The sequence below is a fragment of the Thalassophryne amazonica genome, chromosome 9 (genome assembly GCF_902500255.1).
Source record: "Thalassophryne amazonica chromosome 9, fThaAma1.1, whole genome shotgun sequence".
NCBI classification, from domain to species: Eukaryota; Metazoa; Chordata; class Actinopteri; order Batrachoidiformes; family Batrachoididae; genus Thalassophryne; species Thalassophryne amazonica.
The window spans coordinates 66,399,136-66,424,527 of NC_047111.1; the positions used below are offsets into that span (position 1 = coordinate 66,399,136).

Below are 25,392 nucleotides of genomic sequence, written 5' to 3' on the forward strand. Positions count from 1 at the left end.
TGTTGATTTATTCCTTTTTAAACAATTCTGCACAAAAATCAACTTCTTACATATTAAGCAATTGTCAGAAGTGAACCATACAACAGTTTAACGTGACTAAGGTTGCAAAAAAGTGAACTTGCGCTTTCAGCTGTGGCAGATCTCTCCAAGCAAAAAGAGCACAAGTCTGAAAAACATTACAACTCAACCAGATGCTAATAAAGACATTTTTATTCACACCACAACAGAAATTCTTATAAGGCAACTTCCCCAATTTTAAAAAATAATAAACATTCATTCCATCTGCTCCAATAATCCCACTCAGGCACAGATACCAGATCGTTCTTCTCACCTTCATCCGATTTGGCCACTGATTAAATAATGAGTAACTGATGTCAGTTTTACCTGTGAGGCTTGGCAACAGAAAAGTGCATGTGATGATGACCTCACACGCCAACATCCAAATAAAACCAGGCGGGACAGAGAGGACAGCTCCTCTGGATCAGCACCTCATTACCCAACCACAACAGACAGGAGGTGTTTTGTTCTCTAGTGCCGTGGACGGACACCGCGCTTCAATCCACCTCATCCGAACAAATGACGGCCCTGTGCTGCCTCCATAACTCCAGGGCTCGTCTGATTGGCTAATCAGTCTTCTCTGGTGACTGCAGCTTCCAGGCACCCGTGATGTAGCGCAGGCGAATGAAAATCAGGTCTCGTCCCATCTGCAGCCAGCTCCAAAACGGGACCAGTTTAGATCCTGGCACAGCAATTCACAAGTGATTCTTTTAGACTCCAAATAATGGAAAATATTCAAGTTTGCCAACAATAACAGCTGATCACAGCACTGCAGAGGTTTAGAGAGATTTACGTGGATGAATTATAAATCTGTGGTCACAGAAAAAACATTTCGAAGGATTATGACATAAATCACAAGCAGGAGAACAAAAGAAAACAAAATGAGCCTTGATTAGATGAAAACCCACAATGATGACAAACAACAAACATCAGTTCTCGCTAAACTCACCAAAAATGTGAAATACTATTAAAAAACATGACAAGCATGTGGTGATACATCACAGCCAACAGAGGTATTTATGGAAGTGCACGCACAGCTGTCCACATATTCCATGAAAAACCTACCTTCTATTTCAGTCCAGTTGACAGCCACCTCTGCTATGGGGATTTTGAAACACTGTGCAATGTACAGGACCTCCACATCAAAGGCCCTGGGACACATGCACATCAACATTTCTGCTTTAACCTTCAACAAATCAAAGCAATTCCAAACTAAGACTATCAATTTTTAACAAATGTATGAATCAACAGACATAACCAAATTCAGATTCGGGCTACTATCATTACTGAGATTTTTATTATAAAACACAAAAAAACAAATTAAATTTGCTGTTGCCACAGCAGATCCAATATGGATCGAACATTTAGTTCAAAATATGTCTTCACTTAGATTTGACTTCATGTATTTTTCGGAATACAACTCCAGTTTTTTTCTTAATACGACTTTGGGAGGTCCTGCATCTTGTACTCTGGTGCGTCTTATATACAAGAAGAAAAAAAGAAATTTTAACATACAAAATTTCTTGGTGTTGTTATTGATGATAAACTGAGCTGGAAAACACATATTAATTTTGTTAAATCTAAAATGTCAAAAGTCATTGCAATTTTGCATAAAGACTCAAATTCATAAATACTCATGAACTATTTTATATCATTCATTGCTCATTTCATATATGACCTACTGTATTGAGGTATGGGGAAATACATATAAAACTAATCCAATATTTTTGTTGCAAAAGAAAGCTATAAGAATTATTTGTAACAAATTATATTGCAAGCCAACAAATCCATTTGTTGCTTGTTTACATATTCTAAAATTCTGGGACTTGGTTGATTACAATACAAATTATGTATAAAGTTAAAAATAGACTGCTGTTTTCTGTTATCTGTTTAAACTGAGGAACTCTCATTATAATTTGAGAAGAATTTTATTTTTTGAGAAATTAAAGATCCGAACTACTGCAAAAGGTCACTGTGTCTCTGTTAAAGGAGTTAACACCTGGAACAACTGTCCTGACAACATTAACCCCCTACCACCCGCCTCATTTTGGCTTGTCAGTATCTCACAAATAAAAAGTGAAATTTCCCATCGATGGGAAATACAGGTTTAGAAGGAGCTAAATTACTTGGTACTTTGGAGGAAAACGTTGCCACGAACAGCGGGAAAAGAAGAAAACTAGAAGGGTGGAAATGAGAGTGGGGACTTTGAATGTTGGTAGTATGACTGGTAAAGGGAGAGAGCTGGCTGATATGATGGAGAGGAGAAAGGTAGACATATTGTGTGTGCAAGAGACCAAGTGGAAGGGAAGTAAGAGCAGGAGCATCGGCGGTGGGTACAAGTTGTTGTACCATGGTGAGGACAGGAAGAGAAATGGTGTTGGGGTCATTTTAAAGGAAGAGTATGGTAAAAGTGTGTTGGAGGTTAAGCGAGTGTCTGACAGGGTGATGAGTGTGAAGTTGGAAATTGAAGGAGTGATGATGAATATCATCAGTGCATATGCCCCACAGGTTGGTTGTGAGATGAAGGAGAAAGAAAATTTCTGGAGTGTGTTAGATGAGGTGGTGGAGAGTGTGCCCAAGCATGAAAGACTGGTGATAGGAGCAGACTTCAATGGGCATGTTGGTGAAGGGAACAGAGGTGATGAGGAAGTAATGGGTAGATATGGTATCAAGGATAGGAATGGGGAAGGACAGATGGTAGTTGATTTTGCAAAAAGGATGGAAATGGCTGTGGTGAATACCTACTTTAAGAAAAGGGAGGAGCACAGGGTAACATATAAGAGTGGAGGAAGGTGCACACAGGTGGACTACATTCTTTATAGGAGATGCAAGCTAAAAGAAATCACAGACTGTAAGGTGGTAGCAGGAGAGAGTGTCACTAGACAGCACAGGATGGTTGTTTGTAGGATGACTTTAGAGGTAAAGAAGAAGAGAGTGAGAGCTCAACAAAGGATCAGATGGTGGAAGCTGAAGGAGGAAGACTGTTGTGTGAAATTTAGCGAGCAGGTGAGAGAAGCACTGGTTGGAGGGGAAGCAATTTTGGACAACTGGAAAAGTACTGCAGATGTGGTGAGGGAGACAGCTAGGACAGTACTGGGTATGACATCTGGACAGTGGAAGGAAGACAAGGAGACTTGGTGGTGGAATGAAGAGGTCCAGGAAAGCATAAGGAGAAAGAGGTTGGCGAAAAAGTTTTGGGACAGTCGGAGAGATGAAGAAAGTAGACAGGAGTACAAGGAGATGCGGCGTAAGGCGAAAAGAGAAGTGGCAAAAGCAAAGGAAAAGGCATATTGCGAGCTATACAAGATGTTGAATAGTAAGGAAGGAGAAAAGGACTTGTACCGATTGGCCAGACAAAGGGACAGAGCTGGAAAGGATGTGCAGCAGGTTAGGGTGGTAAAAGATGCACATGGTAATGTGCTGACAAGTGAGGAGTGTGTGCTGAGAAGGTGGAGGGAATATTTTGCAGAGTTGATGAATAAAGAAAATGAGTGAGAGAAAAGGCTGGATGATGTGGTGAGAGTAAATCAGGAAGTACAAGAGATTAGCAAGGAAGAAGTGAGGGCTGCTATGAAGAGGATGAAGAGTGGAAAGGCAGTCGGTCCAGATGACATTCCAGTGGAGGCATGGAAATGTCTAGGAGAGATGGCAGTAGAGTTTCTAACCAGATTGTTTAATAAAATCTTGGAAAGTGAGAGCATGCCCGAGGAGTGGAGACGAAGTGTGCTGGTTCCTATTTTCAAGAACAAGGGTGATGTGCAGAGCTGCAGTAACTACAGAGGCATAAAGCTGATCAGCCACAGCATGAAGTTATGGGAAAGAGTAGTAGAAGCTAGGCTTAGAAAACAGGTGAAGATCTGTGAGCAGCAATATGGTTTCATGCCAAGAAAGAGCACTACAGATGCAATGTTTGCTCTGAGAATACTGTTGGAAAAGTACAGAGAAGGACAGAAAGAGTTACATTGTGTGTTTGTGGACTTAGAAAAAGCTTATGAAAGGGTGCCAAGAGAAGAGTTGTGGTATTGTATGAGGAAGTCTGGAGTGGCAGAGAAGTATGTTAGGGTAGTGCAGGACATGTACAAGAATAGTGTGACAGCGGTGAGATGCGCAGTCGGAATGACAGACTCATTCAAGGTGGAGGTGGGATTACACCAAGGGTCAGCTCTGAGTCCTTTCTTGTTTGCAGTGGTGATGGACAGGTTGACGGATGAGATCAGACAGGAGTCCCCATGGACTATGATGTTTGCAGATGACATTGTGATCTGTAGTGAGACTAGAGAGCAAGTTGAGTCTAGTCTGGAGAAGTGGAGATATGCTTTGGAGAGAAGGGGAATGAAAGTCAGTAGAAGCAAGACTGAGTACATGTGTGTGAATGAGAGAGAGCCCAGTGGAATAGTGCAGTTACAAGGAGTAGAAGTGGTGAAAGTAGATGAGTTTAAATATTTGGGGTCAACTGTTCAAAGTAATGGAGAGTGTGGTAGAGAGGTGAAGAAGAGAGTGTAGGCAGGGTGGAGTGGGTGGAGAAAGGTGGCAGGAGTGATTTGTGACCGAAGAATATCAGCAAGAGTGAAGGGGAAAGTTTACAAAACAGTAGTGAGACCAGCTATGTTGTATGGTTTAGAGACAGTGGCACTAACAAAAAGACAGGAGGCAGAGCTGGAGGTGGCAGAGCTGAAGATATTGAGATTCTCTTTGGGAGTGACAAGAATGGACAAGATTAGGAATGAACATATCAGAGGGACAGCTCAGGTGGGATGGTTTGGAGACAAAGTCAGAGAGGCGAGATTGAGATGGTTTGGACATATGCAGAGGAGGGACCCAGTGTATATAGGGAGAAGGATGCTGAGGATGGAGCCACCAGGCAGGAGGAGAAGAGGGAGACCAAAGAGGAGGTTCATGGATGTGCTGAGAGAGGACATGCAGGTGGTTGGTGTGACAGAGGAAGATACAGAGGACAGGGTGAGATGGAAACAATTGATCTGCTGTGGCGACCCCCAACGGGAACAGCCGAAAGACAAAGAAGAATAACTTTGATGAAGAAGACTTTGTTAGGCTTTGAAAGGCCTTACAAGAATTCTAAAAGTTGTTGCTACAGTTGAAGACTTAGGTTTACTGTGTTTGGTATTGCTTTTGGGATTGTGTGTTGTGTGCCATTGTTTGGCTGGTTGTATTGTGAAAATTTGAGTAGATATGTACTTATGAAATTGTGTTTATGGTTGCATGCATGTATAAATTTCTTATTTTAGTATAAGGGGTGGGCATTTATAAGCTATGTTTCTGCCCTCACCCTTTTCGGCCACACGGGATCATTTGTTGTTGTTATTGTTGAATTGTGTGCCGAATAAATTCATTCATTGTTTTGTTATGTTTTTTGTTGTTGTTATTGTTGAATTGTGTGCCGAATAAATTCATTCAATCATTCATTAATTCTTTCAAAACTACTGCAGGGATTTTGACGAAATATTCACCACAGATAGATATTAGGCCATGGAAGACTCCATTAAATTTTGGAGGTGATCTGGTGTAACAGTGTATCTTCCAGGGGGGAAAATACACTGTTACACCACATCCAGATTCTGTATTAAGATTTCTCTTAATATCAGCTTTGAAGGATTATGTAAAAAAAAAAAAAAGAAAAAAAGAAAAAAGGAGGGCAACACAAACTTGTTTCTCCTCAGTTATAATAACGAATCTGATGCCTGTTGACTCCACAAATCTGACAGGTCGTCAACAGTCACGTGAAAAATTATCCAGTTAAACCCAAAGAAATCTTTTACGGCCATGAGAAAATGGTCAAGAAATTGAGCCGACTCTTCGCTGTAAATAACTGAGGGCACAAAGTAGCCTAAATTCATATTATTATTGAATATGGTTGCATGCAGTATATGACACTTTATCACTGCAGTTCATAAAATAAACTGGTCAGTCGAACAACTTCTCTCTCAGTCATACACACATGCACACCAACAGACAGTCATACACACACAGAGACACACACACCTTAATATTGTTTAACTTTGTGTGGAAAAAAAATGGCAAGAACGTTAGGTAGTAAAAGTAAATAAATCATTGAAAATAATCACAGTTTGATCATAAAAAGAAAGAATGTTGTGTTAAGTATAACAACTCTTGTTCATGCATACTTAGTAGTTCATAATTTCCTGCTACACTGAATGACAATTCTGAGGCTGTTCTGTTATTCATTCATACATTTAATATTCATGTTCTGAGTTCATAAAAAAAAAAAACTTGTTCTGCAAATAGTTCTCTTATTTTTGTGATCAAAAACATTGATCTGAATCTCAATTTTGAGGCTGTTATGTAAATAGTTTCAAATAATAAATATAGCAACTTCTGATCAATCCATATCAATTTTAGACTTAAAATAATGTACTGATTTAAGCCCCAGCCATTCCAGGTTAAACCACGCCCACTTCCGGTTTAGGCCCCGCCCACTACGAGTACAGCTACGGATACAGATCAATCAATCAATCAATCAACTTTTTTCTTGTATAGCGCCAAATCACAACAAACAGTTGCCCCAAGGCGCTCCACATTGCAAGGCAAGGCCATACAATAATTATGAAACACAGTCTACGTCTAAAGCAACATAACCAAGGGATGGTCCAGGGTCACCCGATCCAGCCCTAACTATAAGCCTTAGCGAAAAGGAAAGTTTTAAGCCTAATCTTAAAAGTAGAGAGGGTATCTGTCTCCCTGATCTGAATTGGGAGCTGGTTCCACAGGAGAGGAGCCTGAAAGCTGAAGGCTCTGCCTCCCATTCTACTCTTACAAACCCTAGGAACTACAAGTAAGCCCGCAGTCTGAGAGCGAAGCGCTCTAATGGGGTAATATGGTACTACGAGGTCCCTAAGATAAGATGGGACCTGATTATTCAAAACCTTATAAGTAAGAAGAAGAATTTTAAATTCTATTCTAGCATTAACAGGAAGCCAATGAAGGGAGGCCAACACGGGTGAGATATGCTCTCTCCTGCTAGTCCCCGTCAGTACTCTAGCTGCAGCATTCTGAACCAACTGAAGGCTTTTTAGGGAACTTTTAGGACAACCTGATAATAATGAATTACAATAGTCCAGCCTAGAGGAAATAAATGCATGAATTAGTTTTTCAGCATCACTCTGAGACAAGACCTTTCTGATTTTAGAGATATTGCGTAAATGCAAAAAGGCAGTCCTACATATTTGTTTAATATGCGCTTTGAATGACATATCCTGATCAAAAATAACTCCAAGATTTCTCACAGTATTACTAGAGATCAGGGAAATGCCATCCAGAGTAACGATCTGGTTAGACACCATGCTTCTAAGATTTGTGGGGCCAAGTACAATAACTTCAGTTTTATCTGAGTTTAAAAGCAGGAAATTAGAGGTCATCCATGTCTTTATGTCTGTAAGACAATCCTGCAGTTTAGCTAATTGGTGCGTATCCTCTGGCTTCATGGATAGATAAAGCTGGGTATCATCTGCGTAACAATGAAAATTTAAGCAATACCGTCTAATAATACTGCCCAAGGGAAGCATGTATAAAGTGAATAAAATTGGTCCTAGCACAGAACCTTGTGGAACTCCATAATTAACTTTAGTCTGTGAAGAAGATTCCCCATTTACATGAACAAACTGTAATCTATTAGACAAATATGATTCAAACCACCGCAGCGCAATGCCTTTAATACCTATGACATGCTCTAATCTCTGTAATAAAATTTTATGGTCAACAGTATCAAAAGCAGCACTGAGGTCCAACAGAACAAGCACAGAGATAAGTCCACTGTCCGAAGCCATAAGAAGATCATTTGTAACCTTCACTAATGCTGTTTCTGTACTATGATGAATTCTAAAACCTGACTGAAACTCTTCAAATAGACCATTCCTCTGCAGGTGATCAGTTAGCTGTTTTACAACTACCCTCTCAAGAATCTTTGAGAGAAAAGGAAGGTTGGAGATTGGCCTATAATTAGCTAAGATAGCTGGGTCAAGTGATGGCTTTTTAAGTAATGGTTTAATTACTGCCACCTTAAAGGCCTGTGGTACATAACCAACTAACAAAGATAGATTGATCATATTTAAGATTGAAGCATTAAATAATGGTAGGACTTCCTTGAGCAGCCTGGCAGGAATGGGGTCTAATAAGCATGTTGATGGTTTGGATGAAGTAACTAATGAAAATAACTCAGACAGAACAATCGGAGAGAAAGAGTCTAACCAAATACCGGCATCACTGAAAGCAGCCAAAGATAACGATACATCTTTGGGATGGTTATGAGTAATTTTTTCTCTAATAGTCAAAATTTTGTTAGCAAAGAAAGTCATGAAGTCATTACTAGTTAAAGTTAATGGAATACTCAGCTCAATAGAGCTCTGACTCTTTGTCAGCCTGGCTACAGTGCTGAAAAGAAACCTGGGGTTGTTCTTATTTTCTTCAATTAGTGATGAGTAGAAAGATGTCCTAGCTTCACGAAGGGCTTTCTTATAGAGCAACAAACTCTTTTTCCAGGCTAAGTGAAGATCTTCTAAATTAGTGAGACGCCATTTCCTCTCCAACTTACGGGTTATCTGCTTTAAGCTACGAGTTTGTGAGTTATACCACGGAGTCAGACACTTCTGATTTAAAGCTCTCTTTTTCAGAGGAGCTACAGCATCCAAAGTTGTCTTCAATGAGGATGTAAAACTATTGACAAGATACTCTAACTCCCTTACAGAGTTTAGGTAGCTACTCTGCTCTGTGTTGGTATATGACATTAGAGAACATAAAGAAGGAATCATATCCTTAAACCAAGTTACAGCGCTTTCTGAAAGACTTCTAGTGTAATGAAACTTATTCCCCACTGCAGGGTAGTCCATCAGGGTAAATGTAAATGTTATTAAAAAATGATCAGACAAAAGGGAGTTTTCAGGGAATACTGTTAAGTCTTCTATTTCCATACCATAAGTCAGAACAAGATCTAAAATATGATTAAAGTGGTGGGTGGACTCATTTACTTTTTGAGCAAAGCCGATAGAGTCTAATAATAGATTAAATGCAGTGTTGAGGCTGTCATTCTCAGCATCTGTGTGGATGTTAAAATCGCCCACTATAATTATCTTATCTGAGCTAAGCACTAAGTCAGACAAAAGGTCTGAAAATTCACAGAGAAACTCACAGTAACGACCAGGTGGACGATAGATAATAACAAATAAAACTGGTTTTTGGGACTTCCAATTTGGATGGACAAGACTAAGAGACAAGCTTTCAAATGAATTAAAGCTCTGTCTAGGTTTTTGATTAATTAATAAGCTGGAATGGAAGATTGCTGCTAATCCTCCGCCCCGGCCCGTGCTACGAGCATTCTGACAGTTAGTGTGACTCGGGGGTGTTGACTCATTTAAACTAACATATTCATCCTGCTGTAACCAAGTTTCTGTTAGGCAGAATAAATCAATACGTTGATCAATTATTATATCATTTACCAACAGGGACTTAGAAGAAAGAGACCTAATGTTTAATAGACCACATTTAACTGTTTTAGTCTGTGGTGCAATTGAAGGTGCTATATTATTTTTTCTTTTTGAATTTTTATGCTTAAATAGATTTTTGCTAGTTATTGGTGGTCTGGGAGCAGGCACCGTCTCTACGGGGATGGGGTAATAGGGGGATGGCAGGGGGAGAGAAGCTGCAGAGAGGTGTATAAGACCACAGCTCTGCCTCCTGGTCCCAACGCTAGACAGTCACAGTTTGGAGGATCCCAAAAAATTGGCCAGATTTCTAGAAATGAGAGCTGCTCCCTCTAAAGTGGGATGGATGCCGTCTCTCCTAACAAGACCAGGTTTTCCCCAGAAGCTTTGCCAATTATCAATGAAGCCCACCTCATTTTTTGGACACCACTCAGACAGCCAGCAATTCAAGGAGAACATGCGGCTAAACATGTCACTCCCGGTCTGATTGGGGAGGGGCCCAGAGAAAACAACAGAGTCCGACATTGTTTTTGCAAAGTTACACACCGATTCAATGTTAATTTTAGTGACCTCCGATTGGCGTAACCGAGTGTCATTACTGCCGACGTGAATTACAATCTTACCAAATTTACGCTTAGCCTTAGCCAGCAATTTCAAATGTCCTTCGATGTCGCCTGCTCTGGCCCCCGGAAGACAATTGACAATGGTTGCTGGTGTCGCTAACTTCACATTTCTCAAAACAGAGTCGCCAATAACCAGAGTTTGATCCTCGGCGAGTGTATCGTCGAGTGGGGAAAAACGGTTAGAGATGTGAACGGGTTGACGGTGTACACGGGGCTTCTGTTTAGGGCTACGCCCCCTCCTCACAGTCACCCAGTCGGCCCGCCTTCCCGACTGCACGGGGTCTGCCAGGGGGGAACTAACGGCGGCTAAGCTACCTTGGTCCACACCGACTACAGGGGCCTGGCTAGCTGTAGAATTTTCCACGGTGCGGAGCCGAGCCTCCAATTCGCCCAGCCTGGCCTCCAAAGCTACGAATAAGCTGCACTTATTACAAGTACCGTTACTGCTAAAAGAGGCCGAGGAATAACTAAACATTTCACACCCAGAGCAGAAAAGTACGGGAGAGACAGGAGAAGCCGCCATGCTAAAACGGCTAAGAGCTAGTAGCTACGCTAAGCTAGCGGCTTCCCAAACAGGGAATCCGACACTAGACAGGCTGTGGAGCAGCACAGGCAACGCACGACAACAGTGCTAAAACAAAATAAAAATCCACTAGACAGGCTGTGGAGCAGCACAGGTAACGCACGACAACAGTGCTAAAAAATAAAATAAAAATAAAAATCCACTGGACAGGCTGTGGAGCAGCACAGGCAACGCACGACAACAGTGCTAAAACAAAATAAAAATCCACTGGACAGGCTGTGGAGCAGCACAGGTAACGCACGACAACAGCGCTAAAAAATAAAATAATAAAAATCCACTGGACAGGCTGTGGAGCAGCACAGGTAACGCACGACAACAGTGCTAAATCAAAATCCACTGGACAGGCTGTGGAGCAGCACAGGTAACGCACGACAACAGTGCTAAAACAAAATAAAAATCCACTAGACAGGCTGTGGAGCAGCACAGGTAACGCACAACAACAGTGCTAAAAAATAAAATAAAAATAAAAATCCACTGGACAGGCTGTGGAGCAGCACAGGCAACGCACGACAACAGTGCTAAAACAAAATAAAAATCCACTAGACAGGCTGTGGAGCAGCACAGGTAACGCACGACAACAGCGCTAAATAAAAATCCACTGGACAGGCTGTGGAGCAGCACAGGGAACGCACGACAACAGCGCCAAAAAAAATAAAAATCAAAATCCACTGGACAGGCTGTGGAGCAGCACAGGTAACGCACGACAACAGTGGTAAAAAATAAAATCAAAATCCACTGGACAGGCTGTGGAGCAGCACAGGTAACGCACGACAACAGTGCTAAAAAATAAAATAAAAATCCACTGGACAGGCTGTGGAGCAGCACAGGTAACGCACGACAACAGTGCTAAAAAAAAATAAAATAAAAATCAAAATCCACTGGACAGGCTGTGGAGCAGCACAGGTAACGCACGACAACAGTGCTAAAAAAAATAAAATAAAAATAAAAATCCACTGGACAGGCTGTGGAGCAGCACAGGTAACGCACAACAACAGTGCCAAAAAACAAAACAAAAATCCACTGAACAGGCTGTGGAGCAGCGCAGGTAACACACGACAACAGTGCCAAAAAATAAAATAAAAATCCACTGGACAGGCTGTGGAGCAGCACAGGTAACACACGACAACAGTGGTAAAAAATAAAATAAAAATCCACTGAACAGGCTGTGGAGCAGCACAGGTAACGCACGACAACAGTGCTAAAAATAAAATTAAAAATCCACTGGACAGGCTGTGGAGCAGCACAGGCAACGCACGACAACAGTGCTAAAAAATAAAATAAAAATCCACTGAACAGGCTGTGGAGCAGCACAGGTAATGCACGACAACAGTGCTAAAAAAAAAAAATCCACTGAACAGGCTGTGGAGCAGCACAGGTAACACACGACAACAGTGCTAAAAAATAAAATAAAAATCCACTGAACAGGCTGTGGAGCAGCACAGGTAACACATGACAACAGTGCTAAAAAAAAAATAAAAATCCACTGAACAGGCTGTGGAGCAGCACAGGTAACACACGACAACAGTGCTAAAAAATAAAATAAAAATCCACTGAACAGGCTGTGGAGCAGCACAGGTAACACATGACAACAGTGCTAAAAAAAAAAAAAAAATCCACTGAACAGGCTGTGGAGCAGCACAGGTAACACATGACAACAGTGCTAAAAAAAAAATAAAAATCCACTGAACAGGCTGTGGAGCAGCACAGGTAACACACGACAACAGTGCTAAAAAATAAAATAAAAATCCACTGAACAGGCTGTGGAGCAGCACAGGTAACACATGACAACAGTGCTAAAAAAAAAATAAAAATCCACTGAACAGGCTGTGGAGCAGCACAGGTAACACACGACAACAGTGCTAAAAAATAAAATAAAAATCCACTGAACAGGCTGTGGAGCAGCACAGGTAACACACGACAACAGTGCTAAAAAATAAAATAAAAATCCACTGAACAGGCTGTGGAGCAGCACAGGTAACACACGACAACAGTGCTAAAAAATAAAATAAAAATCCACTGAACAGGCTGTGGAGCAGCACAGGTAACACGACAACAGTGCTAAAAAATAAAAATCCACTGAACAGGCTGTGGAGCAGCACAGGTAACACACGACAACAGTGCTAAAAAATAAAATAAAAATCCACTAGGCAAGCTGTGGAGCAGCACGACAACAGTGCTAAAAAATAAAACAAAAATAAAAACGAAAGCGTTAGCAAGCTAGTTAGCCTGCCAACGCTGATGAAGGCCAGCTGATAAAAGAGCTCCGTCGCGATGCTTCGACCGTTAGAGGTCTTCCTTAGGCGTTGGAGCACGGTGAAAAAGTAAAAAAGTCTTGAAAAAGACTGTTAATTCAAAGAACTCAAACAGCTCAGTTCAAACAGCTAACAGATACAGCAGAACACCGCTGTGCTCCGGAACAGGAAGTCATGGACAGATGTCTATGACATCTGAAGACCCACAGATCATTTAGATGGTTGAACAGATACAGATAGTGGTGTACTCACTCATCCCTAATACATACATACACATATATACATATATATATATATATATAGATATAGATAAACGGCTGAGTGGATTCTTGTCATTTGATTGGTGCTTTGTATGTCACATTATATGGATTAATTCATCCCATTTGTGTTGCATTGCATTCACGACTCTCCTGAGACACAATTTGAGCTAACTGACATTGCTAATTCTTGTAGATACACACACACAACAAATCCACTGTGCTGTCTGTTAGCAGGAAGAGAGAAAGAAAACCTGGACTCATTTCTGACATAACTTTTTTTTTTTGCTGCACTGAGGAGGTACACAGCTCAACCGAGCCGGTTGTGTGTGTGTGTGCGCGCGCGCGCATGATGACTTGATTGCGTTACATGACGCTGACACACACACACACACTTCGCTGTAAACCATCTGGATGCATGAAGAGCTGCTCACATGAAATGTGATTTTTGGCCGGACTGAGGAACTACATAAAATCTTTTTTTTTTTTAATGGAAGTCCGAAGTCAGTGCACAGCATCACTTGACTACACGTCACAGTGGAACCCCCAAAATGTAGGTCCCTTTTCTGTTGTTTATAAATTAATAAAATATCAAATGACAAGGATGTATTTTAGCCATTATATAAAACAAAGAATGAATGTTTTTACATTCTTTCAATGGAACGAATATTTAATTCGGTGAAAGCTGGAACATACCATTCAACGAATGGTATGTTCCATTAACCTCATGAAATATTCGTACCATTGAACTCATAAACATTCATTATTTGTGTGTATATATATATATATATATATATATTTTTTTTTTTTAACAGGAAAATGGTGTTTTTAAACAAATCTACAGTTTTTCCCTTGGGACTGCTTTGTTGGGTTGGTGGTCAGGCCTCAGACATATTTATTGGCCACTGTTAATGTCAAACCTTGAATCATCCATATTATTTAAAATGACCCCACTCCCGCCCAAAAAGAAACCAACCCATGACTTTTTTCAAGCTAACAGAAGAACAAGTTGAACACAAAGAGTACACGCCTCAGCCAAGCCCAGAAGGTTCCGCATAAAACTTCTTTGTCCCAAATATGTTCCTGAGCAAATTCAAAATAAAATCTCTCATTTTATAGGACATCTGCTCACCAAATTTCTTGAACATCCTCTCACAACCTTTTGAGTTCTTCTGGATCTCAGCTCCGGATCACCTCCACAACTGACTCACTTCTTTCACAGAACATTATCTATCTGCTCACTACATTTCATCGAAATCAGTTCATTACTTTTTGAGTTATTCTGCTACCAGCCAAACAAAAAGACAGACAAGTGCCAGCAAAAACATCATCTCTTTGGTGGGGATAACAAGAAACCCAAAGTTTTGTGCTATAAATGGACTTGGCAACTGTGACGCTGACCAAATTTACCATTCAGGGGTCAGAAAAGCCTCCACATTATCTATAACTCTGTCATAGAATGTCTGTATTGGGGTACTGTCACTGTATTTTAACCCACACGGGTCAAAATTCTAAACTGTTTCCAGACAAGGAAAATTTTGACCATATAGGTGATATCAGATTGTGTGTCCTTTATTCGATAAAGAAAATTAATGGTGTTAAAGAAAATCCTTTTTTTTTTATGACTGAAAAGGTTACAACAGTGGGGAAGGGACTACACATTTAACACTGACCATAACTCAGTGGTGGAGTGTGTCATCTTACCATCTCTCTACATGGAGAGACGAGAAGGTTTTGAGTGCCGCCTCGCGGGTGAAAAGTTTGAAGCCACACTGGGTGTCCTTTATCCCTTTCACACAGAAGAACCAGACCAGGAAGTGAAAGCCGTACATGAGGAATGTACGAAACACAGATCGCTGTGACAGACACAACAGAGGTTACTTCACAGTATGGTCAGACAGACAGTCTACTGTATGAAGGTCTCAAAGCAGACACACACGTACCTGAGCGACTGACTCTTTCTCCAGATGAGCTCTGGAACCACAGGAAATCGCCATGTTGTTCTAAATACACAAATCAGAGTTTTCTTTCAAAGAAAAAAAAAAAAAAAAAAAATTGCCCTCCATTTGAAAACGACATATCAAAGACATGAGAAAGAGGAAGAGAAAACAATACATCTTCACACCGGTTTTGGGTTGAGGCTTTGAAGGCCAACTTCCACTTTTTCTATGTCAGAAAACTTTGTGGCTCCATCAGCATCTGCCATCAGAATGACTTTCCCTCTGGAGCTCAGAGTTCCCTGTAAGTGGCACACATGGGGGGAGGCACGTGCAGAAATGTCAACATTAAGCGGTTTTCTCCCACATTCAGATGCATGTGTGAAAACCTAGTCTCACCATTCGCACAGCTCCTCCTTTCCCCCTGTTTTTCACCAGCGTCAGAACACGCACTTTGTCTGAACCGTACCACTTTGTGTACCGGAAAGCGACCTGGAAAGATGGTATGACAATTTGTAGAGAAGAAACATTTCTGAAATAAAATGTTGAGAAATGGTGAGATGACTGAAAAAATTTGACTCTTGGGGAAAAAAAGCTTAAAATTATTACCTCTGTGGTTTTGTCTTTACTGCCATCATCAACCACAATCACCTCATATGTAAAAGAGGGCTGCTGTCTCTGCAGTAAGAAAATAACAGGAATATTTGTCTAGCAGCAACTTTTAAGTTTAATGCTGCCATCTTCTGGCCTATTTGAGGATAACAGTTCAAACATTCACTAAACATCTATCTAAACTCTTCTTTACACACACACACACACACACACACACACACACACACACACACACACACACACACACACACACACACACACACACACACACACACACACACACACACACACACACACACAGAGAGCATTCGGAAAGTATTCACAGCGCTGCATTTTTTCCACATATTTTTATGTTGCAGCCTTATTCCAAAATGAATGAAATTCATTTTCAAAATTCTACACACAATACCCCATGACAATGTGAAAAGTTTTTTTTTAGATTTTGTTTTGCAAATGTATTACCAATATATATATATATATATATATATATAAAACTAACAAACTATGAAATCAAATGTACATAAGTATTCAAAACCTTTGCCCTGAAGCTCAAAATTGAGCTCAGGTGCATCCTGTTGCCACTGATCATCCTTGAGTTGTTTTTACAGCTTAATTGGAGTCCACCTGGGGTAAATTCAGTTGAACAGACATGATTTGGAAAGACACACACCTGTCTACATATAAAGGTCCCACAGTTGACAGTGCATGTCAGAGCACAAACCAAGCATGAAGTCAAAGGAATTGTCTGTAGACCTCTGAGACAGGATTGTCTGGAGGCACAAATCTGGGGAAGGACACAGAAACATTTCTGCTGCTTTGAACGTCCCAATGAGCACAGTGGTCTCCATCATCCATAAATGGAAGAAGTTCGGCTCCACCAGGGCTCTTCCTTGAGCTGGCTGCCTGTCTAAACTGAGCAAACGGGGAAAAAGGGCCTTAGTCAGGGAGGTGACCAAGAACCTGTCAAAGCTCCAGCATTCTTCTGTGGAGAGAGGAGAACTTTCCAGAAGGACAACCATCTCTGCAGCAATCCACCAATCAGCCCTGTATGGTAGAGTGGCCAGACGAAAACCACTCCTTAGGAAAAGACACATGGCAGCCTGCCTGGAGTTTGCCAAAAGGCACCGGAAGGACTCTTAAACCATGAGAAACAAAATTCTCTGGTCTGACGAGACACAGATTGAACTCTTTGGTGTGAACACCAGGTGTCATGTTTGGAAGAAACCAGGCACCATCCCTACAGTGAAGCATGGTGGTGGCAGAATCATGCTGTGGAGATGTTTTTCAGCAGCAGGAACTGGGAGACTAGTCAAGATTGAGGGAAAGATGAACGCAGCAATGTACAGAGACATCCTGGATGAAAACCTGCTCCAGAGCACTCTTGACCTCAGGCTGCGGTTCATCTTTCAGCAGGACAATGACCCTAAGCACACAGCCAAGATATCAAAGGAGTGGCTTCAGGACAACTCTGTAAATGTCCCTGAGTGACCCAGCCAGAGCCCAGACCTGAATCTGATTGAACGTCTCTGTAGAGATCTGAAAATGGCTGTGCACCGACGCTCCCCATCCAACCTGATGGAGTTTGAGAGATGCTGCAAAGAGGAATAGGCCAAACTGCCAAAGATAGGTGCACCAAACTTTTGGCATCATATTCAAGTAAAGATGAGGCTGTAATTGCTGCCAAAGGTGCATCAACAAAGTGCTGAGCAAAAAGTGTGAATACTAATGTACATGTGATTTCTTAGTTTATTTTTAAGAAATTTGCAAAAAAAAAAAAAAAAATGTTTTTGTCATGTTGTCATTATGGGGTGTTGCGAGTAGAAAATGAATGTACTCCATTTTGGAACAAGGCTGTAACCAACAAAATGTGGAAGAAGTGAAGCGCTGTGAATACTTTCTGGATGCACAGTGTGAGTATACATACATACAACCCCTGGCAAAAATTATGGAATCACCGGCCTCGGAGGATGTTCATTCAGTTGTTTAATTTTGTAGAAAAAAGCAGATCACAGACATGACAAAAAACTAAAGTAATTTCAAATGGCAACTTTCTGGCTTTAAGAAACACTATAAGAAATCAAGAAAAAAAGATTGTGGCAGTCAGTAACGGTTACTTTTTTAGACCAAGCAGAGGAAAAAAAATGGAATCACTCAATTCTGAGGAAAAAATTATGGAATCACCCTGTAAATTTTCATCCCCAAAACTAACACCTGCATCATATCAGATCTGCTCGTTAGTCTGCATCTAAAAAGGAGTGAACACACCTTGGAGAGCTGTTGCACCAAGTAGACTGACATGAATCATGGCTCCAACACGAGAGATGTCAATTGAAACAAAGGAGAGGATTATCAAACTCTTAAAAGAGAGTAAATCATCACGCAATGTTGCAAAAGATGTTGGTTGTTCACAGTCAGCTGTGTCTAAACTCTGGACCAAATACAAACAACATGGGAAGGTTGTTAAAGGCAAACATACTAAGAAACCGCCTAAAGGAAATGGGATTTACATACAGAAAAGCTAAACGAAAGGCATCATTAACACCTAAACAGAAAAAAACAAGGTTACAATGGGCTAAGGAAAAGCAATTGTGGACTGTGGATGACTGGATGAAAGTCATATTCAGTGATGAATGTCGAATCTGCATTGGGCAAGGTGATGATGCTGGAACTTTTGTTTGGTGCCTTTCCAATGAGATTTATAAAGATGACTGCCTGAAGAGAACATGTAAATTTCCACAGTCATTGATGATATGGGGCTGCATGTCAGGTAAAGGCACTGGGGAGATGGCTGTCATTACATCATCAATAAATGCACAAGTTTATGTTGATATTTTGGACAATTGAAAGGATGTTTGGGGATGATGAAATCATTTTTCAAGATGATAATGCATCTTGCCATAGAGCAAAAACTGCAAAAACATTCCTTGCAAAAAGACACATAGGGTCAATGTCATGGCACAGGGTCAATGGTAATGAGCAGATCTGATTTGATGCAGGTGTTAATTTGGGGAATGAAAATTTACAGGGTGATTCCATAATTTTTTCCTCAGAATTGAGTGATTCCATATTTTTTTCCTGTGCTTGGTCTAAAAAAGTAACCGTTACTGACATGCCACAATCTTTTTTTCTTGATTTCTTATAGTGTTTCTTAAAGCCAGAAAGTTGCCATTTGAAATGACTTTAGTTTTGTGTCATGTCTGTGATCTGCTTTTTTTCTACAAAATTAAACAACTGAATGAACATCCTCTGAGGCTGGTGATTCCATAATTTTTGCCAGGGGTTGTACAAACACTGCGGTATTGTATCACTTCCTGTTCCGGAGCACAGCGGTGTTTTTCTGTATCTGTTAGCTGTTTAATCTGCGCAGTCAGATTGATCTAGTTATCTAGATTACGATTTGTTTCCCAGTGTAATCTTTACGTGCCTTAACTAAAGCACTCCCTCTGCTGAATCACCTCTAAATTATTTACACATTATTCACTTTGCGTGTTTTTAGGAATCCGCTAGCTTAGCGTAGCTACTAGCTCTTAGCCGGTTTAGCATGGCGGCTTCTCCTGTCTCTCCCGCACTTTTCTGCTCTGGGTGTGAAATGTTTAGTTATTCCTCGGCCTCCTTTAGCAATAACGGTACTTGTAATAAGTGTAGCTTATTCGTAGCTTTGGAGGCCAGGCTGGGCGAATTGGAGACTCGGCTCCGCACCGTGGAAAATTCTACAGCTAGCCAGGCCTCTGTAGTCGGTGCGGACCAAGGTAGCTTAGCCGCCGTTAGTTCCCCCCTGGCAGATCCCGAGCAGTCGGGAAAGCAGGCCGACTGGGTGACTGAGGAGGAAGCGTAGCCCTAAACACAAGCCCCGTGTACACCGCCAACCCGTTCACATTTCTAACCGTTTTTCCCCACTCGACGACACACCCGCCGAGGATCAAACTCTGGTTATTGGCGACTCTGTTTTGAGAAATGTGAAGTTAACGACACCAGCAACCATAGTCAATTGTCTTCCGGGGGCCAGAGCAGGCGACATTGAAGGTTAACTGCTGGCTAAGGCTAAGCGTAAATTCACGTCGGCAGTAATGACACTCGGTTACGCCAATCGGAGGTCACTAAAATTAACATTAAATCGGTGTGTAACTTTGCAAAAACAATGTCGGACTCTGTAGTTTTCTCTGGGCCCCTCCCCAATCGGACCGGGAGTGACATGTTTAGCCGCATGTTCTCCTTGAATTGCTGGCTGTCTGAGTGGTGTCCAAAAAATGAGGTGGGCTTCATAGATAATTGGCAAAGCTTCTGGGGAAAACCTGGTCTTGTTAGGAGAGACGGCAGCCATCCCACTTTAGATGGAGCAGCTCTCATTTCTAGAAATCTGGCCAATTTTCTTAAATCCTCCAAACCGTGACTATCCAGGGTTGGGACCAGGAAGCAGAGTTGTAGTCTTACACACCTCTCTGCAGCTTCTCTCCCCCTGCCATCCCCTCATTACCCCATCCCCGTAGAGACGGTGCCTGCTCCCAGACTACCAATAACCAGCAAAAATCTATTTAAGCATAAAAATTCAAAAACAAAAATATAGCACCTTCAACTGCACCACAGACTAAAACAGTTAAATGTGGTCTATTAAACATTAGGTCTCTCTCTTCTAAGTCCCTGTTGGTAAATGATATAATAATTGATCAACATATTGATTTATTCTGCCTTACAGAAACCTGGTTACAGCAGGATGAATATGTTAGTTTAAATGAGTCAACACCCCCGAGTCACACTAACTGTCAGAATGCTCGTAGCACGGGCCGGGGCGGAGGATTAGCAGCAATCTTCCATTCCAGCTTATTAATTAATCAAAAACCCAGACAGAGCTTTAATTCATTTGAAAGCTTGACTCTTAGTCTTGTCCATCCAAATTGGAAGTCCCAAAAAACAGTTTTGTTATTATCTATCGTCCACCTGGTCGTTACTGTGAGTTTCTCCGTGAATTTTCAGACCTTTTGTCTGACTTAGTGCTTAGCTCAGATAAGATAATTATAGTGGGCGATTTTAACATCCACACAGATGCTGAGAATGACAGCCTCAACACTGCATTTAATCTATTATTAGACTCTATTGGCTTTGCTCAAAAAGTAAATGAGTCCACCCACCACTTTAATCATATCTTAGATCTTGTTCTGACTTATGGTATGGAAATAGAAGACTTAACAGTATTCCCTGAAAACTCCCTTCTGTCTGATCATTTCTTAATAACATTTACATTTACTCTGATGGACTACCCAGCAGTGGGGAATAAGTTTCATTACACTAGAAGTCTTTCAGAAAGCGCTGTAACTAGGTTTAAGGATATGATTCCTTCTTTATGTTCTCTAATGCCATATACCAACACAGTGCAGAGTAGCTACCTAAACTCTGTAAGTGAGATAGATTATCTTGTCAATAGTTTTACATCCTCATTGAGGACAACTTTGGATGCTGTAGCTCCTCTGAAAAAAGAGAGCTTTAAATCAGAAGTGCCTGACTCCGTGGTATAACTCACAAACTCGTAGCTTAAAGCAGATAACCCGTAAGTTGGAGAGGAAATGGCGTCTCACTAATTTAGAAGATCTTCACTTAGCCTGGAAAAAGAGTCTGTTGCTCTATAAAAAAGCCCTCCGTAAAGCTAGGACATCTTTCTACTCATCATTAATTGAAGAAAATAAGAACAACCCCAGGTTTCTTTTCAGCACTGTAGCCAGGCTGACAAAGAGTCAGAGCTCTATTGAGCTGAGTATTCCATTAACTTTAACTAGTAATGACTTCATGACTTTCTTTGCTAACAAAATTTTAACTATTAGAGAAAAAATTACTCATAACCATCCCAAAGATGTATCGTTATCTTTGGCTGCTTTCAGTGATGCCGGTATTTGGTTAGACTCTTTCTCTCCGATTGTTCTGTCTGAGTTATTTTCATTAGTTACTTCATCCAAACCATCAACATGTTTATTAGACCCCATTCCTACCAGGCTGCTCAAGGAAGCCCTACCATTATTTAATGCTTTGATCTTAAATATGATCAATCTATCTTTGTTAGTTGGCTATGTACCACAGGCTTTTAAGGTGGCAGTAATTAAACCATTACTTAAAAAGCCATTACTTGACCCAGCTATCTTAGCTAATTATAGGCCAATCTCCAACCTTCCTTTTCTCTCAAAAATTCTTGAAAGGGTAGTTGTAAAACAGCTAACTGATCATCTGCAGAGGAATGGTCTATTTGAAGTGTTTCAGTCAGGTTTTAGAATTCATCATAGTACAGAAACAGCATTAGTGAAGGTTACAAATGATCTTCTTATGGCCTCAGACAGTGGACTCATCTCTGTGCTTGTTCTGTTAGACCTCAGTGCTGCTTTTGATACTGTTGACCATAAAATTTTATTACAGAGATTAGAGCATGCCATAGGTATTAAAGGCACTGCGCTGCGGTGGTTTGAATCATATTTGTCTAATAGATTACAATTTGTTCATGTAAATGGGGAATCTTCTTCACAGACTAAAGTTAATTATGGAGTTCCACAAGGTTCTGTGCTAGGACCAATTTTATTCACTTTATACATGCTTCCCTTAGGCAGTATTATTAGACGGTATTGCTTAAATTTTCATTGTTACGCAGATGATACCCAGCTTTATCTATCCATGAAGCCAGAGGACACACACCAATTAGCTAAACTGCAGGATTGTCTTACAGACATAAAGACATGGATGACCTCTAATTTCCTGCTTTTAAACTCAGATAAAACTGAAGTTATTGTACTTGGCCCCACAAATCTTAGAAACATGGTGTCTAACCAGATCCTTACTCTGGATGGCATTACCCTGAGCTCTAGTAATACTGTGAGAAATCTTGGAGTCATTTTTGATCAGGATATGTCATTCAAAGCGCATATTCAACAAATATGTAGGACTGCTTTTTTGCATTTATGCAATATCTCTAAAATCAGAAAGGTCTTGTCTCAGAGTGATGCTGAAAAACTAATTCATGCATTTATTTCCTCTAGGCTGGACTATTGTAATTCATTATTATCAGGTTGTCCTAAAAGTTCCCTAAAAAGCCTTCAGTTAATTCAAAATGCTGCAGCTAGAGTACTGACGGGGACTAGAAGGAGAGAGCATATCTCACCCATATTGGCCTCTCTTCATTGGCTTCCTGTTAATTCTAGAATAGAATTTAAAATTCTTCTTCTTACTTATAAGGTTTTGAATAATCAGGTCCCATCTTATCTTAGGGACCTCGTAGTACCATATCACCCCAATAGAGCGCTTCGCTCTCAGACTGCAGGCTTACTTGTAGTTCCTAGGGTTTGTAAGAGTAGAATGGGAGGCAGAGCCTTCAGCTTTCAGGCTCCTCTCCTGTGGAACCAGCTCCCAATTCAGATCAGGGAGACAGACACCCTCTCTACTTTTAAGATTAGGCTTAAAACTTTCCTTTTTGCTAAAGCTTATAGTTAGGGCTGGATCAGGTGACCCTGAACCATCCCTTAGTTATGCTGCTATAGACGTAGACTGCTGGGGGGTTCCCATGATGCATTGTTTCTTTCTCTTTTTGCTCTGTATGCACCACTTTGCATTTAATCATTAGTGATCGATCTCTGCTCCCCTCCACAGCATGTCTTCTTCCTGGTTCTCTCCCTCAGCCCCAACCAGTCCCAGCAGAAGACTGCCCCTCCCTGAGCCTGGTTCTGCTGGAGGTTTCTTCCTGTTAAAAGGGAGTTTTTCCTTCCCACTGTAGCCAAGTGCTTGCTCACAGGGGGTCGTTTTGACTGTTGGGGTTTTACATAATTATTGTATGGCCTTGCCTTACAATATAAAGCGCCTTGGGGCAACTGTTTGTTGTGATTTGGCGCTATATAAAAAAAATTGATTGATTGATTGAATCATCAAGTAGGCAAAAACAAAACCCACTTCAGATTTGTTTCAGACCCAAAGCACAAAATAATGATTATTATTATTATGATTTTGTCAAACTATGACGCAAATCAAAGATAGTTAGTTGGGAGGCCGCTGATGATTTAACTGACCCCATTACAAATGTACACTATACGACTTATACGAGGTATAAGACCTATACCTAAGACACCTAACCTATAACCATCACTGTCAACATGAGGCCAAGTACTTAACCTGTCTGTCTTCCAAGTATTCCATAGCTTCATCCAACATCACAGGCACTGGAATGACACACAATTACACCCATATTAGTCTCTTTGATTTACTGTAGATCCACAGTGTCACAAAGGCTGAATGAGCAACATCTTCAGCTGTGTTAAACAAATGGTAACAGAACAATTTACAAGGCCACATCATTACTCACTTCGGAGCTCCTCATTATAGGCAGGAATCACCACAGAGAGATCTCTGGAGTAGGGATCGTGCAGGCTGGGGAAGAGCTCCTTTTTACCAGTGGGGGTGAGAAAATATTTTTCCTTCTCATGGCGCGCCAGGTTCACCATGCCAGCAGTGATGTGTGCCATTATGGAAACCTAAGAAATACAGCAAGGGCAGGTGCATTTTCTAGCAGCAACATCTTGTCTCAGCACTTCCAGTGGCATCTTTATGTGCAAGAAAGATGAGAATGGCATTCTCTGGTCACCTCTGCAAAAGAGGCTGTTTTTCATTGATTATGACTATGGAAGTCAACTATCACTCATTTAGGTCCAGTAGGTGTAAAAATAGAACAGGACATAGTTACAGATCTAGCCAGTCATTCCCTGCATTACTTTTATTTTAGAGTACCACAGACATGTAGTGGTGAGCACGAACGGCTGAAACTGGAGCGGTCCTGTGTGATTCAGGAAGTGATTACAGCCGTTTTCAACGGCCAATTTTCAGAGAATGTGATTAATCCGACATGGCACAATCCGGTGGAAGTGGCAGTTTGAGTTGTATTCCCTCTGCCATTATACCGAAGTGAACTTCGTTGGTGAAACGACATGAGTGTGCACGGGCGGAGGAGGGAGGGACAGAGGGGGGCGTTAAGCCTGGTGACGCGAGCAGGAAGAACTACACAGGAAGGCATCTGATTGGTTTTTTGAGAGCGCACCTGCGGGGCTTATATTGGTCGGAGTTTTATCAATCATACAGCTGCTACAGACGTCAGATTTTTTTCGTTCCTTTTCTGAATATGTATGTATTGACCACTGTTATGATTGACGGGTCATTTCACCCAATATAATAAAAAGTGTTTCTGAACAGAGTTACCTACCATAGCATTAAGGTTAGCAGGAGGAATAAAAAGCAAGACTCATCTGTAACGTACTGCTGAAGAATTTGCATGTTTGAACATATTTTGCTTTTCAGAGAGTGTAGAAGCTAGACTTTTTAAAGAACACATTAAATTAATTAAAACTGTACTTACCACAATCACAGCTACAACGGCTAATGCTAACAGAAGCTGCATACATTCACACACACAGTCCATACTGACAGCCAAAGCTAGTCCTCATCCAGCTTTATTATTCAGCTGATGACCGGAGGGGACACTGACTACTTTGAAAATGAATACAACAAATAAAGTTCCTGTTTTTCATTGACAATACTTCCTACCACAACTGTACACAGCGGCGGTGCGGAAACGACGTTTTCTCGACACGTCACCCGTTTGGGGCAT

General features: G+C 41.1%; 1 protein-coding gene across 1 annotated transcript; it reads right to left on the bottom strand.

Moving 5' to 3' along the window:
* Positions 1–192: 192 nt before the first annotated feature.
* alg5 (ALG5 dolichyl-phosphate beta-glucosyltransferase) lies at positions 193–25,328 on the bottom strand. Its single transcript, XM_034178275.1, has 10 exons — positions 25,141–25,328; positions 24,097–24,265; positions 23,907–23,953; positions 15,771–15,839; positions 15,561–15,653; positions 15,350–15,463; positions 15,168–15,227; positions 14,929–15,080; positions 1,123–1,208; positions 193–739 (listed from the first exon to the last, which is right to left on the bottom strand). Exons 1-10 carry the CDS (start codon positions 25,201–25,203, stop codon positions 624–626), a joined length of 969 nt encoding a protein of 322 aa, XP_034034166.1. The 5' UTR covers positions 25,204–25,328; the 3' UTR covers positions 193–623.
* Positions 25,329–25,392: the final 64 nt, after the last annotated feature.

Coding starts and splice junctions, on each gene's coding strand:
- alg5 (XM_034178275.1), bottom strand. CDS start 25,203: ATGGACTGTGTGTGTGAATGTATGCAGCTTCTGTTAGCATTAGCCGTT. Junction 24,266..25,140: donor CCGTTGTAGCTGTGATTGTG/GTAAGTACAGTT, acceptor TGTATTTCTTAG/GTTTCCATAATGGCACACAT. Junction 15,464..15,560: donor AAGGAGGAGCTGTGCGAATG/GTGAGACTAGGT, acceptor TGCCACTTACAG/GGAACTCTGAGCTCCAGAGG.